The sequence below is a fragment of the Falco cherrug genome, chromosome 6 (genome assembly GCF_023634085.1).
Source record: "Falco cherrug isolate bFalChe1 chromosome 6, bFalChe1.pri, whole genome shotgun sequence".
Classification (NCBI taxonomy): domain Eukaryota; kingdom Metazoa; phylum Chordata; class Aves; order Falconiformes; family Falconidae; genus Falco; species Falco cherrug.
The window spans coordinates 77,351,158-77,367,450 of record NC_073702.1 but is presented as its reverse complement, the minus strand read 5'-3'; the positions used below and the strand labels follow the sequence as shown (position 1 = coordinate 77,367,450).

Sequence of the window (16,293 nt, the reverse complement as noted above, 5' to 3'; positions counted from 1 at the left end):
CCAACCCCTTAGTGTGTATGCACCCCACGCTGTGATCTCTCTCCTCAAAAATAAAGGACATTACTGGATTTCTCCAAGTGGATTGGCTCAGTATCAAGCAATGTTGTTGGAGCAAGATGATGTGATGCTCTCTCAAACATCTACCCGTAACCCAGATACTCTGCTTCTGACCTCAGAAACTGGAGAATTACATCACAACTGTTTGACATTTATAGAACAAGTTCACTCCAGCAGGACAGACCTTTGAGATGAGCCATTATCTGAGGCAGAAATGGAACCGTTTACTGATGGAAGACAAAGCAGACTTAGCAACACTTCTGCCCAGAAGGCTGAATTAATAACCCTCACTCGACCCTTGAAATTAAGTCAAGGAGAGTCAACATTTATAAGGATTCGAAATATGCCTTTGGAGTTGTCCATGCACACAAGGCAATTTGGAACGAGAGAGAACTCCCAACTTCACACGGAACCCCAGTGAAATAGGGGACTGAAATTACGAAGTTGCTACAAGCAGTTCTCCTACCGAATAAAGTTGCAACAGTGCATTGTAAGGCACATCAAAATGGAGATATGAACATTGTAACAGGAAACCAAAGAGCAGATCCGTGTTAAGGGAACCAAACTTTGAAGGAGTTTAGTCCCAAAACCTCACATAGGTTTGTCCCCACCAAATGGTATAAAAAAAGAAGACCACCAATTAGCAGAACAATTGGACAGTACTAAAAATAAAGAAGAATAGTGGGAAACTCCTGGGAAAGCAGACACCTTGTTGCTTTTAGCAAAAAAGAATTTTTGGGGGGCCCAGGATGCGAAGATTTGTGGGCATAGTAGTTAAAAAGTGGGTAGTCTGCTGCACTAATAATCCTAAAATAGGAAAGAAAATACAAGGAAGGAACGTAAAGTGACGAATAACACCCAGAGAACACTGGCAAATAGATTCTACAGGACTAACGAGATACAATTGTTACAAATATTTATTGGTAAATACCTTTTCTGCTTGGTTAGAGGCTTTTTCTTGTCCTACCAACAAGGCTAAAGAAGTAGATAAGGTTTTATTAAAAGAAATTATACCTAGATTTGGTATACCAGGAGGGATTTCTTCAGATAATGAACCCCATTTTACAGCAGATGTACTACAGGGGGTGCCTATGTTTTTACAGATTGACTGGTAATAACATACCCCGTGGAAGCCACAATTTAGTGGAGATCTTAGAAATCTGATGGAAAAAAAAATGGCTAAAGAAAATATTACATCGTTTTGAATTCTTCCTTACTGGATGGTTGGCAAATCTACTTCAGACTATAATTATAAAAGTCACTTTTATTGTTATAATCTGTATTGCTTCGAGTTAGGAGATTAATTGTACAATCATCTGTAGGAATTCCCACAGTAATAGCTGAAATGAGCGGTGAGGCCTATGAAAAATCTTGTAGCCCCAAAGGGGGGAAATGATGTCAAACAATTAGTAAAAGTGAATGTGTTGTTAGGAGTTTGACTTGAAGACGACGAGAGCAAAGGAGTTGTTAAGGGTGAATTCAAGATACAAGCATTTTTGTACCTTAAGCACCAGCTGGTTCTCCGCTCCACCAGCACCACCACCAGCTGGAGGTTTACCACAAGAAGCACTAATTAGGGGACCGGTAATTGCAGCAGGGGGAGATCGCGACCACCGACTCAAGAAACCCCCCGGGCCCGAAAAGAAATGGAGACTGAGCGTGGGAACTAATTAACAAGAGAGAATGACTTGAGAAATAGGACACTGAGAAGGAATCGGGTAACTTGTCAGCAATGAAGGCGGGTACCTTTGTGTGAGCTGTGTGAGCAGCGGGAGGGTTTGTCAGTGGGGAGCTAGGCGGGGCGGGGGGCGCCACCTCACGCTCTACTTAGTGCAAATTAGAATAAAGGAATAACAAACAGCTCGGCCCGGGTGCGAGAACCGGGTGAGGAGCCCGCCGACGGGACAGCCCCGTGCGGCCAGCGCCTGCCCTCGCCGACCGCTCGTCTCCTCACAGCGGGGGGGAACGGCCGCCGCGCGCCCCCCTCACGGCGCCCGGACCGTTACCTGGCGCTGACTGACAGCGCCGCTGGCCACTCACGGCGCGGCGGGGCGGGGCGCGGCAGGGCGGGGCGGGGCGGGGCGGGCGTCACGCAGCGCGGTGAGGCGAGGCGAGGCGGTGCGGCCGTTCCGCCGGCAGGTAACGGCGGCCGGGCTCCCCGCGGCCGGGCTCCTAGCCTCCCCGCCGGTGGGGTGGCGGGAGTTGGGGCAGCCTGAGCTGAGGGTTCCGGGGGTGGGAGGCGGGCGGGCTCGTTAGGCCCGAGTGGGCCTCGGTGGGGGCCGTCCGGCGTGTCAGCGGTGCGCCGTCGCGCGTGGGAGCGTGGGTTTGCCGAGTCCCGGTTTAGTTTCGCCTCCTTGGCCTGACAGGGTGAAGGGGGCTGTCACGGAGGTGCCCGTGAGGTGCCGGGTGGGAGGCTGCCGGGGAGGGGGATGCCGGCCTGCCGGTGCCGTGCCGTGTGCTGCTGGACGGGTCCCTGGGCGCGGCCCTGTCCCTCCGCCTGCGCGGCAGCTCCCTGCCCGGGACAGTCGGATGCCTTCGGCCCAGCAGGGCCCCTTCAGGGCCCCAGCGTCGAGCTTCGTGGCGCAGAGCTTCTGGAGTGGCCTGGGTCGGGAGGTGTCCTCAGGCTGTATCCAGGGGAGACTGGTACAGGAAGTCCTTAGAAAAAAACCATTATATATTAAAAATACGCCATTGAAGGTGTAGGTGGTATTGACATCATTAACTATGTAAAATTCAGAAGTAAGGACCAGATTTCACTTGAGGGGACTTAGATTTATACTTGTCACTCCCCAGAAGGGGGAATTCATGTCTCAGCCATGGGCTATGCTTAATTTGGCAGATGGGGTTCACATGAACGCAGCAGTGTGTTCTCCCTTTCTCCCTTCAGTTTCAGCTGAAAGAAACCCCACATCGGGTGAAATGGAGTGGTTCGTCAGCCTTTGGCTCTGTGCTGTTTGCTGAAAGGGGAGTTACGTCTCTGAAGTGTCAGTTTGTTCTTAGCAGGACTCCAGGCCTGGATTTTAATTTTGGGAGACATGCGCGTCCAGTGTACCATTGGACTGCGTGCAATTTAACAGTGCTTATGTGGTTTTCCAGTGTAAAAATACATATGAGAGAGATATACTGGGGGGAACTGAAGGAACTGGGAAACTGGAGTAGGAACATTTCCCGTGGAAGGTATCTCATGTTCTACCAAAATGACAGATCCTATACCATCATTGCAGTGGTATTCAGATGCTTGTTATGCTATAACTTTTTATATGAACTGGGATGTTTATGTCCTCTGATGTTAATATGGATTGATTGGTTACACAGCCACTGTTTTCCAGATGAATTTCAGTAGTGACTTGTTCCAGAGGATTGCTGAAAATTTGGAACCTAAAGGAAACTGTGTGGAGTATCAGTACAATCAGCATGCAAGATTGGATTGTACAGTATCAGGTCTTGTGGTTAAATGATGCTGTTGAGCAAGAAGCAGGGAATATTAGCATGAAATTTTAGGTCAGTTATAAATAGGGAAATCATGGCGAGGGTTCTTACGGGCATACTTTGAGTTAGCTATGTTTTGAACAAGACAGTGTTTCCGAAGGTCTGAGGGAAACTGGGGCGGGGGAGTACAACCCAATACAATATGAGCTTACATGTCATATTATGTCATGCTGCTAGATAAGGAATGCCAGTCATAGCTAGGAATACTCGATGTCCTTGAGCCATATGATCGGAATTACTGCTGAATGTTTAAGTGGCGAATGGTTTAGGGCACCATCTCATGTGGTCTGTGAATGGGTTTTCTGTTACATTTCTTGTGTCTTGCATAGATCATTTGCTTGCACTTGGGTAGCAGTGCTATTTGACTGGAAATGACAGGTGATGCTTGCCTGACAGATAGAGCATTTCCAGTGGCTCACAACTGTACCATTGTATCTTCCAATCACCTCTTTCCAATCCTTGCAGAGACAGAAGTGGTTAGTTAGAAGATCTACACACTGACTTGTATGACTTGTATACATTTTTGTTTGTAAAGCTGTCTGCACGCTAGAAGTGACCTTTGGTAGTAATTGTCAGAATCAGTTGATCAGCGAGAGCTTGGTTATGTAAGGAAGCTATGATCAGGTTAATGATGTGATAATGTGCTGGGAAACTGGTGTTCCTGCTCTTTATTTGTCTAACTCTTGATCTTGTGGACAGACTTTTTGGTAGGGCCTGTATTGATAGGACAAGGGGGGGGTGGTTCTAAACTGTAGGAGGGTAGATTTAGATTAGATACTAGGAAGAAATTCCTTATTGTGAGGGTGGTGAGACACTGGCCCAGGCTGCCCAGAGCAGCTGTGGGTGCCCCATCCCTGGCAGCGCTCAAGGCCAGGCTGGACGGGGCTGGGAGCAGCCTGGGCTGGTGGAAGGTGTCCCTGCCCATGGCAGGGGGGCTGGAACTGGGTGATTTTTAAGGTCCTTTCCAACCCAAACCGTTCTATGATCTGATACCTTTTAAGCAACAAAATCTTTTAATGGATATGCTGCTCTATCTGAAGTTCAAAGCTTATTTGCTGCTTTCTCCACTAGAAATTATACTCTGCACAATTAATAATACCATACCAAGTGTGGGGGCTGAGAATCTGTGATGTTTTCTAGCCGGTCTTGATGTTTTCTCCCTGATGGGAGCTGTGCAAGCGGAGAGTCCTCTATTTCCAGCGTATACTTCCTGCTCCCACTGGCTGCCCTGCCACATGACGTTGATGTGCCTCTGCCACACTTGCGCAGAAGAGAAGTAATGCTCCAGAAATTTTAATGAGGGTTATAAAGTCCTGGTGGAGGTGGACCTTGTTATTCTTGAGGTGGGAACTGCCCCTGTTTACATTTTAACTCTTAACAAGTAGCAGGTTTCTCATAGGACAGTTTCTTACAACTTGGAGTACAGAAAATACTGAAAATTTGTCAGATTGCAAGAGTAAGAGTGTATTGGGAGCAGGAAGAAAAAAGGAGGAGGCTGGGCAGTGGTGTTGGATAAAGAAGTTGCTTTGTGAACTGTGTTTCACTCTACAAATTGTAGTGTCTCACTTCCCATCTGTGACATTGGGATATTGATATAACTGATAGGTAAAAGGTCTCGTTCCTGTTTGAAGTGCTCACTGTTAGTAAGGCAATCTGTATAAATGTGAAAGGAGAACTTCAGCTGCTCATTCTTAAAACGAAGCTATGACTTTGGCAAATAGGTTAATGCAAACAAACCTTCTGTCTCTGCTCAACAGATGCCATGTTGTCTCAGAAGAGGGGACGAATACCTTCCAGAATAGCCATGAACTGTTGTTGGAAAGTCCTGGCAATTTTCTTACTACTTCTTCCAAGTGCATTGTCTCTCCAGCCAGCCCAGTCCAGAGTGTTGCTGGTATCTTTTGATGGATTTCGATGGGATTACATCTATAAAGTCTCAACTCCCAATTTTCATTATGCCATGGAGAATGGTGTTCATATCAAACAGGTCACTAATGTGTTTATAACAAAAACATATCCGAATCATTATACAATGGTGACTGGTCTCTATGCAGAAAGCCACGGTATAGTTGCTAATGAGATGTATGACCCTATTCTGAATGAAACTTTCTCTCTGAACAAAATGGATACCCATAACTCCAGGTTCTGGGAAGAAGCCAGCCCAATATGGGTAACAAATCAGAGGGAAGGACATAAAACCGGTGCAGCTATGTGGCCTGGAACAGATGTGAAAATACATGGGGTCTTTCCTACACATTACATGCCCTACAATGAATCAGTTTCCTTTGAAGACAGAGTTGCTAGGCTTATTGACTGGTTTACATCAGAAGAACCCATAAACTTTGGTCTCCTTTATTGGGAACAGCCTGATGAGATGGGCCATATTCTGGGCCCAGAAAACCCACTTATGGGACCAATAATTAGTGATATTGACCAAAAATTGGGATATCTTATGTCTGAACTGAAGAAGGCGAAGCTGTGGGGTGTGATAAATGTCATAATCACAAGTGATCATGGAATGTCGCAGTTGTCCTCGGAAAGGCTCATTGAGCTTGATCAGTATGTGAACAGAGAGCTCTATAAAGTCATTGAGCATTCTCCTGCAGTAGCTATTTTGCCAAATGAAGGTAGGACCTATAGCAGTAAAATTCTTTGAAGGAAATACCTGAGTATTAAAACTTAAGAGATTTCATTCCTTACCTGAAGTGCTGGCAGCAGCGCTGATGCCAGTAGGACATCAGCCTTGTACAAGGATTACTTGCAGGATCAGTTTTTTGTTCTTTTTACTAACTCTGTCAAGAGCCTGGCTTAACTTTCTGAAATGAAAAGTGAGCAAATTGGTCTGTTCTTGACTCATATTGCCAAATATCCTTGAGTCCTTAGGAGAAGTAAGATAATCTAACGGCACTATCGAGGACGAATGGCTTTCTAGATAGATAACAGCTGAATGTTACATATCGTTGCCTTTCATCAAGATACTAAAGCCATAGTGGAAGGGTTAGATTTCTAACTCAAACAGTAAACTGAAACCAGATGGGGCCCTTTGATAAAAAGAACGTCTGTGTTGGCTATTTGATTACCTGCCAGCTATTGTAGTTCACGTCAGTGGTTTTTTTTTTTCCCCATCATGCTGAACAGCTAGCCAGTTCTGTTCATACCACTTTTATTGTGATAATGATGGGCAAGAATACTGCTGGAATTAAAATCTGAACTCTGGTTGCAGTTGTTGAAGGGTTGCTTAAGTGTTAGGTGTATGTTTAGTTTCATTGATGTAGAGGTGCTGCTCTTTATTTTGATGATCAGAAGCTATAATTACTTTGTGCAAATGTGTTAACCTGGAAAGCAGTATTTTTTGTGTGAGTAGGAGTCCTAATTTGGAAGTTGAGTTTTAAGGTGGCCTCTGAAAAGGTGTTTTTTCAAGATTTCTGTAACATTTGCATCACTGATGGATAGCACTCTGTATTTAATGCCTCAGCAGGGAGGGTACGTTGCAGTCTGAAATGACCTTTAAATGTGTAAACAAATGTCTCCTGTAATTTTTAATTTGAAGAATGCTCTGGACTAAAATGTTAGCATGTCCAAACTGAGATCATTTGCTGCCTGAGCCCACTCAGGTGGTTATAGCTGGGCACTATATTTCTCTCAGTGGTGGTAGAAGAGTCGAGTTTGGAAGCTCCATCCTAATGGAGACGAGCATGGTTGACCAAGATGTTCTCATGACTAAATAAAGGAGTCGTAAAAGTATACTTTAGTGCTGAAACATCCCTAATGCAGGAAATGAGAACTTGAAGATGCATAAGATGATTCTCCTGTCTGCTAAATGCTGAAAAGAAAGAGTATTTCTGCAGGAATTAGATGACAGAATAGTAAAAAAGGCATTTCAATGGATTTCAGAAACAGCTTGGATTTGATTTTGCTCAGAAGTTCAGATACTTATTACACTACCAATAAACAAGAATTAGTTTTGAGCACAGCTAAAATCCGTCCTTCCATTTTACCAGCTGTAATTGTTATTATAAAATTTTGTATTTTATATAATATAAATATAATATAAAAAACATTATAAAATGAGCTTCATTCTCAGTTTAGCTGTGAAATAACATATACTGATGTACGTAAGACTGATTCTTCAACAGCTGTTCCATTTGTCTGGCTTAAACCAAGGGACCGGTAAAACTCAGTGAGACATTGAGAAAAATTTTGAATGCTTAAAAATGCAGTGATTTCTGCTACTTTAATGGTTTCGCTGCATATTTCTTCACTGAGAGATGGATTAAAGCCGTTATTTAACCGTACTAGTGTGTGTGGAACTAATTATAAGTTCATGAAGATGGTACCTGTAGCACCGCTGGTGATGCTGGCCTTTTTCTTGCATTTAATATAAATACATTAATTCAAATAATTACTTTAATGTAAAATCATAGTTTGCTGTATTCAGGGCTTCTCTTCCCTGTTACCCATATAGAAAAGGGGCATAACAAAATTAATTTTGTTACTAAAATAGTCCTAAAAATGCTAGACTTAAGTCCTTTTTCTTGTTGCTGTAACTATCTCTATCATATCTGGACTTTTGCTGTCTCGTCTCGACCTTTATTGTGTTTAAGTTTAATGAATCTTTTTTTAATGCCATTCTGAGATAAGAAACATTATACATGATTCTATTTCAAGTTTTCTTCCAGAATTTTGATAGTGGGTCTTGGGAACTGAGAGGGAAAGTGGAGATGGTTTCTTTAAAGACATTGGGCACCTTCTCCCAAACTTCATACCCCACCCCACCCCACCCCACCCCAAGATACATTCAAGACGCTATGCATGCTGTTAATGGTAGACCAGATTTTATCCTTGGCTTACTTCAGGCAGTATCTTGGATCAAATGAAGCACTTGTTCTTGTAGTCATCAAGGCGATCGTTTCTTGGGACAGACAGAGATGAGCTCGCTCGCAGGAGCACCCGCTGCAGGATGTACCACTAGCTACGAAGGCAGAATGAGCAGGAAATGATAAGTCAAAATGACAGGATGTGCTTAAATCCCACTTGTCTGCTAAAAATGTCAGTGTTTGCCACAAAGGAAGTGTAGACATCTTCATCACGATGCTTCAGACCTTGTAGCACTGAAACTGACTACAGAGACTAGCTGTAAACTCAGTTGTCTGACTGAATTGTGTGTAGCACAAAGTACTTACTGAGTTACTTGGTATGTACCAGAAGTCTGTTATGTACACTACATGACCCTCGACAGGAATTTGTGCTTAAATGGAGTGGGGAGGGTGAGGGTTGAAGGAACTTGCTCAGATGCAGATTCCTGAACTTGCTTTTGCGTTCCTGTCTGTGTGTTCTGGTTCCTCCTTTCTGTGTCCTGGTGTTCCAGGTTGTCCAACTGCTTTCTGTCTGTTCAGTGACTTTTACTGGAAAGAAAAGCTCAGAAACTGGAAATAAGGAAATAAAGAATTGAGAATGGAAAAAGTGGATTTATTTGATGGTGTTAATACAGCTCTTGAGAGTTTATGTTCACTATGTAGTAGATGAGTAGGAAAGGGAAAGGAGTAAACGCTTAAGAATACAAGGAGTAGGGAGTACTGGTTAGCTGTTCCTGAATATGGAGATTGGCTGATGGTTCTAGACCAAAAGTGCCATCTTCATCTGCCAGTCCAACCTGTCCCTTCGCATGTTTGTCATGTGTTCCCTGCTTAAGCCTCTGCAGTCTTTGTACAGCTCTGAATGTGTTAGTGACATCTGGACTGCAACTCGAGGGCTTCCGTAAAAGATTAATGCAAACTAGTTGTGCTTGTCCCTAGGCAATTAATTGCTAATACTATGATGTTACATGGTGTGTAGCAACAAACTACCTACTCTGTCTAAACTGGTGACAAGTTTAGCCAAAATGGGAGAAGATCAAAGCTGGGATGATCAAATGAGATCAGATATGTAGCTGTTTATTGGAGCATCTTGTAGAAGGAGAAATAAATAGTTGGGTTCTCTCAAAAATAAGTTTTCAGAGATGCCAAGAAACAAAGTGGCTGCTCTCTTTGGCCTTTTAAAGGAAAACAACTAAGAATTAAACTGCTTTAAAATAAATATTTTCAGTTGTCATCATAGCTAACTAGAGGAAAGGCAGAATGTGGCCCCAATGCACACATTACCTCATGAACATGTTAGGAGCCATCTTCTTGCTTTGAAGCTTTGCATAGAGCCAGGAGGAGCTGGTTTCTTTTCCGTGAGGGTGAACTGAATGTCTTCTAACTCATTGCTGTGAGAAGCTTTCTGATAACTATGAAATTAGGGATTTTCTATAATCAGCAAAGCACTTGCTGCTTAGGAATAAGCTATGCAGTCTGATGCCAGCTGTGATCTTACTGTGAATGACACTCAGGATTTTTCATGGGAACTTCTGTGCGCATTGTACTCTGCTGTTGTCACTTACAGCTCTGATTAACTTCTGGGGAAGTGCATTCTGTCCTTTTTCGGTGGTATTTAAACTACTGATGAGTTCAGTAAACGTATTGGTATGTTTAAGTTTTTTGTCTTTTGTTTCTTTGTTTGAAGGCAAGCTGGATGAAGTGTATGAAACTTTGGCCAATGCTCATCCCAACATGACTGTGTATAAAAAGGAGCAGATTCCAGATAGATTACATTACAAACATAACCGTAAAATTCAGCCAATCTTAGCAGTGGCTGATAAAGGATGGGAAATTGTATATAATAAGTCTGACGGTTTTCAATGTAAGTATTCTGTCTTTACAGTGTTTTGCTGTATTTTCTTAGTTGGAGGCCTTACATGGTACTTTCCCAATCTCAACCAATGTTTTTTTGTTATTTGTTGGTTTTTTGTCAAGACAGGGAGGGAAAACTCTAAAGCTAAGCATGTAGAATTTATAATATTTTTATTTTTGTGATGGGAAGGGAAGCACCCTACTATTAGGGGAGGGAGACCTGGACTTACAGTTTCGAAAAATTAAAATTACTGTGATAAGATTATTCATGTTCTAGTGGCCACGCACTTGGAAGTCTTGTGAGATCTAGCAAACTGACAAGCACTTCCTGAGAGATAAAAAACAAACCACATTGTAACAGAACTTGTTGAGTAGAGGATGAATAGCATTGTTTTATCATGTACTATTTATTTACTGGAGAAGGGTTGGGTTGGAAATAAAAGAATGCTTTCTGGAAGTCCTCAGCTTCTGTGGATGCCTACACTTAGAGGAACCTTGTTCTGTTGGTAGGAAGAGTCTTTGGATATTGTGTTACTGTAAACCAGTGATTTTCATTTGCCTTGGAGGATAAAATGCATTCTAATTGATTTACATTAAAAAACATGTGGGTTTTTTCCTTCAAGTTCCTTACCTCGGGCTTTTGAGATTTATTATGGGTAGAATGGACACAGTAAGCTGAAACTTCTGGTTAGCTAGGAGGAAAAAATACAGGTGTCATATAGCCAGTTCTTAAGTTTCTTAATTGAAAACCTTTTAAACTTTGCTGCTGGTAATGAAGCTGAAGAGCTTCATTGCCTACAAGATTTAACAAGTTTATCAGTTGTTGATGGCTATGAGAGCAGCTTTTTGTGCCTACATGTTTTTTTACTTGGTCAGAGATTTTAGTGCCCCTGTAAGGGGCCACTGGAAACCCACTAGTGAGATCTTTTTTCTTGTTGATGAGTACGTATTGCACAAAACAGGACAAAGTGACAAAGCAGTGAGAGCTTGAGTTGTGCCTGCTACTAGGAGTCAGAGACAGCCTTTATCTACATGGATTTTTTTAATTTTTTTTTTAATAAGAGATCTGGTACAGTTGCAAAGTTGGGTTTTTTTCCTTGAGGAAAATTAAGGGAACTTGGGTGTAGCATAGCATGCCATTGGTAGTGCTGTTACTGCCATTTGAGCTTGCTTTTTTTTGTTTTTCACTTCTTTTTTTAAATAGTGTTCTCCATTCTTTTTTTAAGGCATCTTCCCTTTGTAGTTGTGAGACTTGGTACTTGATAGGAGGCATTTGTGCTGTTGATAGAAATGGTTCTTCTAAACCTCTGCAAGAATAAATGATGGCTGTTCCCTTTCTGCATTATGCTAGTTCTAGGAAAAGGTTCAATGTTTGTTTTGCAGCTTAAGAATATTGACCTTTATCTATCTTTTATTTTCAGTTGGTAATCATGGATATGACAACATCTTACCAGAAATGCATCCAATTTTTTTGGCAGTTGGGCCTGCTTTCAGAAAGAGTGCCACCAAAGAAGTCATGAATGCTACAGACATATACCCCTTATTGTGTCATCTGCTTGGTATTAACGCACTGCCAAACAATGGCTCATTCAATGCTGTGAAAGATATACTTGCTGAAGAAGTTCCTGTAGTCTTTGGAGCAGACACCTATGCTACTATTCTAGGAGTCTTTCTGGGCAGCTTTCTTGTTATTGTTTTTATTGCAGTTTTTGTTAAGCATTTTATCTTCACCCAATTGAATACCATGCAAATGCAACATACTGAAGCTGCCCAGCCACTGTTGCAAGATTAATAACACTTGGTGCTATTTTCCTGTTTGATGCTTAAAAGAAGCTTATACAAAAAAAAAAATAAATTCTGAGGTGGATCAGCACAAACACGTGGAATAAAAGGAAACGGATGCAGATCCATTGGTACACTGGAGTACGTACATACTAGGTATGCAGACAAAGAGCATGTTTCTCTTTTACCCTACAACCACTTAATATTTCAGGAGTTGAAAATAGTCTAGGTAAACCTGGGAAGCTGTATATGTGTTTAGATATGTATTGACAATGGACCTCAAAATACTTCATTCTGAGCTGCTTTTAGGGAAATAACATCAACTGAGGTGCACTTCAGACTACTACATTGTAATTTAATTCTCACCCCCACCCTTTTTTGTTTTTTCTTTGAGAGGTTTTTTTTTAAGTCTCTTAGATTCTAACAAGTCACTAAATGCAACTAGACTTTTTGGGGTTTTTTTCTTCCCTGGCCAAGGAAGCTTTTGCATGGATCACCGTTACTGAGAACAGTGGATTAAATCCTGCAGAAAATAACATTAATAATCTAGGTCATGCAGTGCTAAGTGTCTTAAGTTTAGAGTTAGGCATATTTGTTTGAAGTACTGTGTTAATTGTAGCCCCAAAATATGAATCTAGGTGGTATTGCAATCAGTGTTAAAAGTCTTGATTATTTTTTAAAAATTTATTTAGGTAAATATAGGTCTTGATGATTTTTAGGTATGATTTTAGGTAAATGTAGGTCTTTACTTTTTCTATTGTTTCCTGTATGCTGTACTAAATTTTTTAGGAAAGCCATGCAGCTGGCAGTTTAAAGACATGTGCAAACATAACACCTGTATATGCAAATGAGTCTCATGTAGTTGAGGAACATACATGTACAAGCTGGCTTCAGAGTACTGTCAAGCTTGTTACTGCATATGCATCTGATCTGTTACTGGAGATTCTTCTCTAGTGTGAGTTTGGCTTGCTGTCTTGTATTTTATCTGATATGTCTGGATGGACCTTAGAATTTGATGAGTAGGATTAGACATGCAATTTAAGGAGCAGCCATATAAATCTTAAACCATATCTGAAAAGGCACACTTTAATATGAAAAAAGGTGTAACACTGGAGTTTTTTTCTTCCAGAGGAAAGTCTCTGTCAAGGAAAATTATTAATTCTGAGTCAACAAAACTGTATTACTCTCAATCTTTGTGTGAGGCAATCAATCTTGCTATTGTAGTTGTGGGGTTTTTTTGATGAGCTCACTTAAATAGTAGGTAACAAGCTGCTGACTAAGATCTGTTGAAAAACATGGTATGAAGTGAGAATTGTCCAGTTGTCCAGCTTGTTTAAAAAATTGATTTTTTTTTCTTCTCCCTGTGTAAGTTAGTATTTCTCTGCACTTTGCTTCTGGGTGCAGTGCTTGAAGGAGAAAGAAACTCGGGATTCACACAACTACTCGGTCTGGTGTTAAGAGTCTGTAAGTGCAATTTATTGCTTTATCCACAGCACCCAGCAGAGGGCAAAGATGGGATCATCTTGGCCTTGGATGTGCTCTGTCAAACAAAGAGCCTGACTAACAGTCTAATACTGCAGCTGGGAGCTGCAGCAAGCTAGCTAACTGAAATACTCATTTTGCTGAACTTAATTGCAGGTTTAATGAATGACATCTAGGTGAGTTCAGAAGTGAGCTTATTACTCACTGCCTTAGTGATGACTCTACAGTGCCCTGTTACGAATTGTCTGGCGTTCATTGTGTCAGAAGTAACTTGTTGGATGCTTGCTTAGCATTAACGCTGTCTTGCAAACAGCTGTGGGAAGTTTCCAGAGACCACAGCTAGCTGCGATAAATGCTTGAGAGGTAAGGCAATGAAATACTCCAATTTAAGGTGTACGCTGAAAGTCTAGCTGTGATAGTAGCTTTGGGAAGGCAGGAAAACTAGCAGATCTCTTGGGAGGACAGCCCCTTAATTTGGGGGATAGATATGAAGTTTTGTGTAACTTAATATGACTCATGTCTGCAATTCTGCTGTTACTGGTCTATGTACTGCCTTGTTTTCCTACTTTGCCATTTTAAGAAAACGCTGAAGGAAAATGCCTGGGTTAGATGTGCCTGATGCTGTAAAGCTGATTCTTGGTGGAGCTGACCATTGGGTATGTCTTAAGTTTAATTTGCTGATGCCAGGTAAAACTGAATACTGCAGGGGCTTGTCCAGCTGAAAGACGAAGGCACTTATGATGTACACAGTAGTTTCTAGAGACAGTGGGGAGGTCAGAGTAGAAAACTTAAACCTCTAAATCATTACTAATCCCTTCCCTAGCTACCTTCCAAGAAGTGGATGACAGATAGCCAATTGATGTGTTCAGTCCACCTTTTCTTGCTTGTTTGCAACTTAAAAAAGAATTGTAGCACAAACTTAGCGTGTACTTAAAGAAAGATGTACAGGCTTGGTTAAGGGAGTAACAGTGAAAACTGGAGATGCTGTAATCCTCATCTGCAGCTACTTCAGTTACACACTTCTCATTTGGAACATGCTGCTTTAATATAAATTCTTGCAGTAATTTCATAGCAGTGCTTATGGCAGATGTAAAAATAACTGGATTGTCATTTCAGAGGTTCATTGAACTTCCATTTTTTTAATTGCGATGGGGTAGTTCCATCAGCTGAAGTGACCCTTGATTTTAAGGAGAGGGCAGAGTTGGTCAGTGTTGTTCGTTCATGCTGGGACTTGGGCTTACCTGCCCAAACATGCAGCAAGAAAAGAGCAGTAGGTTTCCCCTGACAAAGGGTTTGGGAACAATATTGTTCAAAATAGATTCAGAATATGAACATGAGAATTCTTCTTGATGTCTTTGTTCTGTATTGCACTGTAAGGCCCTTCTTTTGAGGAGGGTAAAATGAAACTTTGTAGCAAACTGAAGGGAATCTGTCAGCATTAGGGTATTTTAGTTTAGGTTTCAACATGTTTCCTTTATTGCTTAGGTGTCTTTATAGGTACCTCTTGGGTAGATTCCATGTTAGGATTTTTGCCTAGCCAGTGTGAAACACCATTTTAAGTTGTTGGGTGTATGCGTAATGAAATGGAAAGCACATATGATACCACTGGGAGAAAAAGCAACTTCTTCTCTGATGTGATGTGATACTTCTTCAGACTACCTGTTTGGTTGGGGAGGATGTGGGATTTGGTTTCTGTGTATGGTACGTTTTACCATGTATGAACAAGTTCATTGGAAAGTGTATTTGAGTACACTATACACTACTTGTAACTTAACCTTGGAAACTGAGAAGCTTGCATGATTTTGTTTTCCATTATTTACCTGTGAAGCATACTTGGAGATGTCAAACATTTTCTTTGTTTCTTTACGTTTGGAAATGTTGAAGTTGAAATATATCTTTGCTATAGTGCAATCAAGCATTGAGTGCTTGCTTCATTCAAAAATACTTCTGGAAAAGTCTGAATTGTGGGGGGACAGGTGGGAGAGAATGGCCTTAACTTGTGTGCATCCCAGATATTGCTCGTACTCTGCAGAGTGTGTGCCTTTATTAAAAAGAACTGCAACTGTGATAGAACTTAAGAATTCTAGGTTAAAGTTCTTGTTTCCTACGTTGCTACTCTATAGGGAGGTAATAGCTATCTGTTACCAACAATGGTAATACAGTTTATTTAAAAAAAAATAAATAAATAAATTCCAGATTGTCTTGTTAAAGAGCTGCAGTAATGCTGTTTACAATGAGTGCAGTCTCAAACAAAGTGCAAAAATGTCTATTATAAAATGAAGGGCTGTGCAGTGTGGCTTTTCAGAAGCATGGAACACCACAATCTTGAGCTGTGTGTGGGAAGAATAACAAACATACAGTTATTGAGTCAGGCTGTTTTGTAAAATACAAATCTAACAGGCTTATTTTCAAATCTTCTTCCCTGCTTAAATAATGCCCATGGATGCTGGCTTGACCATAGCTGTGCTCCTGTACATACCTTTCAAGAAACAGCATGTTTGTACTACAGTAAAGGTAATGCAAGCATTTATTAGATGTTAAGACTACAAAAATTGTTGCACGCACATGAAAATGGTGTTAAGTTCAATAGCACTATCTACAGTATTGCAAATGGATGATGGCCTTTCCATAATAAAATCCTATTGGATCATATTAAGTTAACAAATCTCTAGTACTGGGGTTTTTTTGCAGTAAAAGGTGGTACCATGCATATTAAAGCAAACATCTGTCCCTGTAGTCTCGTGCTTGGAGGTACATGATGTTGATGTTCATA

The 16,293-nt window shown here is 41.4% G+C and overlaps 1 protein-coding gene and 1 long non-coding RNA gene across 3 annotated transcripts; one reads left to right on the top strand and one right to left on the bottom strand.

The window, feature by feature from the left end:
• Positions 1 to 2,100: 2,100 nt before the first annotated feature.
• ENPP5 (ectonucleotide pyrophosphatase/phosphodiesterase family member 5) lies at positions 2,101 to 15,593 on the top strand. Of its 2 annotated transcripts, none has more exons than XM_055713761.1 (4): positions 2,101 to 2,196; positions 5,304 to 6,173; positions 10,090 to 10,266; positions 11,678 to 15,593. In XM_055713761.1, the coding sequence occupies exons 2-4, from the start codon at positions 5,309 to 5,311 to the stop codon at positions 12,046 to 12,048; spliced, it is 1,413 nt and encodes a 470-aa protein (XP_055569736.1). In that variant the 5' UTR covers positions 2,101 to 2,196; positions 5,304 to 5,308; the 3' UTR covers positions 12,049 to 15,593. The 2 variants fall into 2 exon arrangements, with proteins under 2 accessions (XP_055569736.1, XP_055569735.1); XM_055713760.1 differs by lacking the exon at positions 2,101 to 2,196 and adding an exon at positions 4,592 to 4,889.
• On the bottom strand, positions 8,365 to 9,910 carry LOC129736328 (uncharacterized). Its single transcript, XR_008732765.1, has 2 exons — positions 8,669 to 9,910; positions 8,365 to 8,627 (listed from the first exon to the last, which is right to left on the bottom strand). It is a non-coding gene; the product is annotated as an uncharacterized LOC129736328 (long non-coding RNA).
• Positions 15,594 to 16,293: the final 700 nt, after the last annotated feature.

Coding starts and splice junctions, on each gene's coding strand:
- ENPP5 (XM_055713761.1), top strand. CDS start 5,309: ATGTTGTCTCAGAAGAGGGGACGAATACCTTCCAGAATAGCCATGAAC. Junction 6,174..10,089: donor AGCTATTTTGCCAAATGAAG/GTAGGACCTATA, acceptor CTTTGTTTGAAG/GCAAGCTGGATGAAGTGTAT. Junction 10,267..11,677: donor TAAGTCTGACGGTTTTCAAT/GTAAGTATTCTG, acceptor TTTTATTTTCAG/TTGGTAATCATGGATATGAC.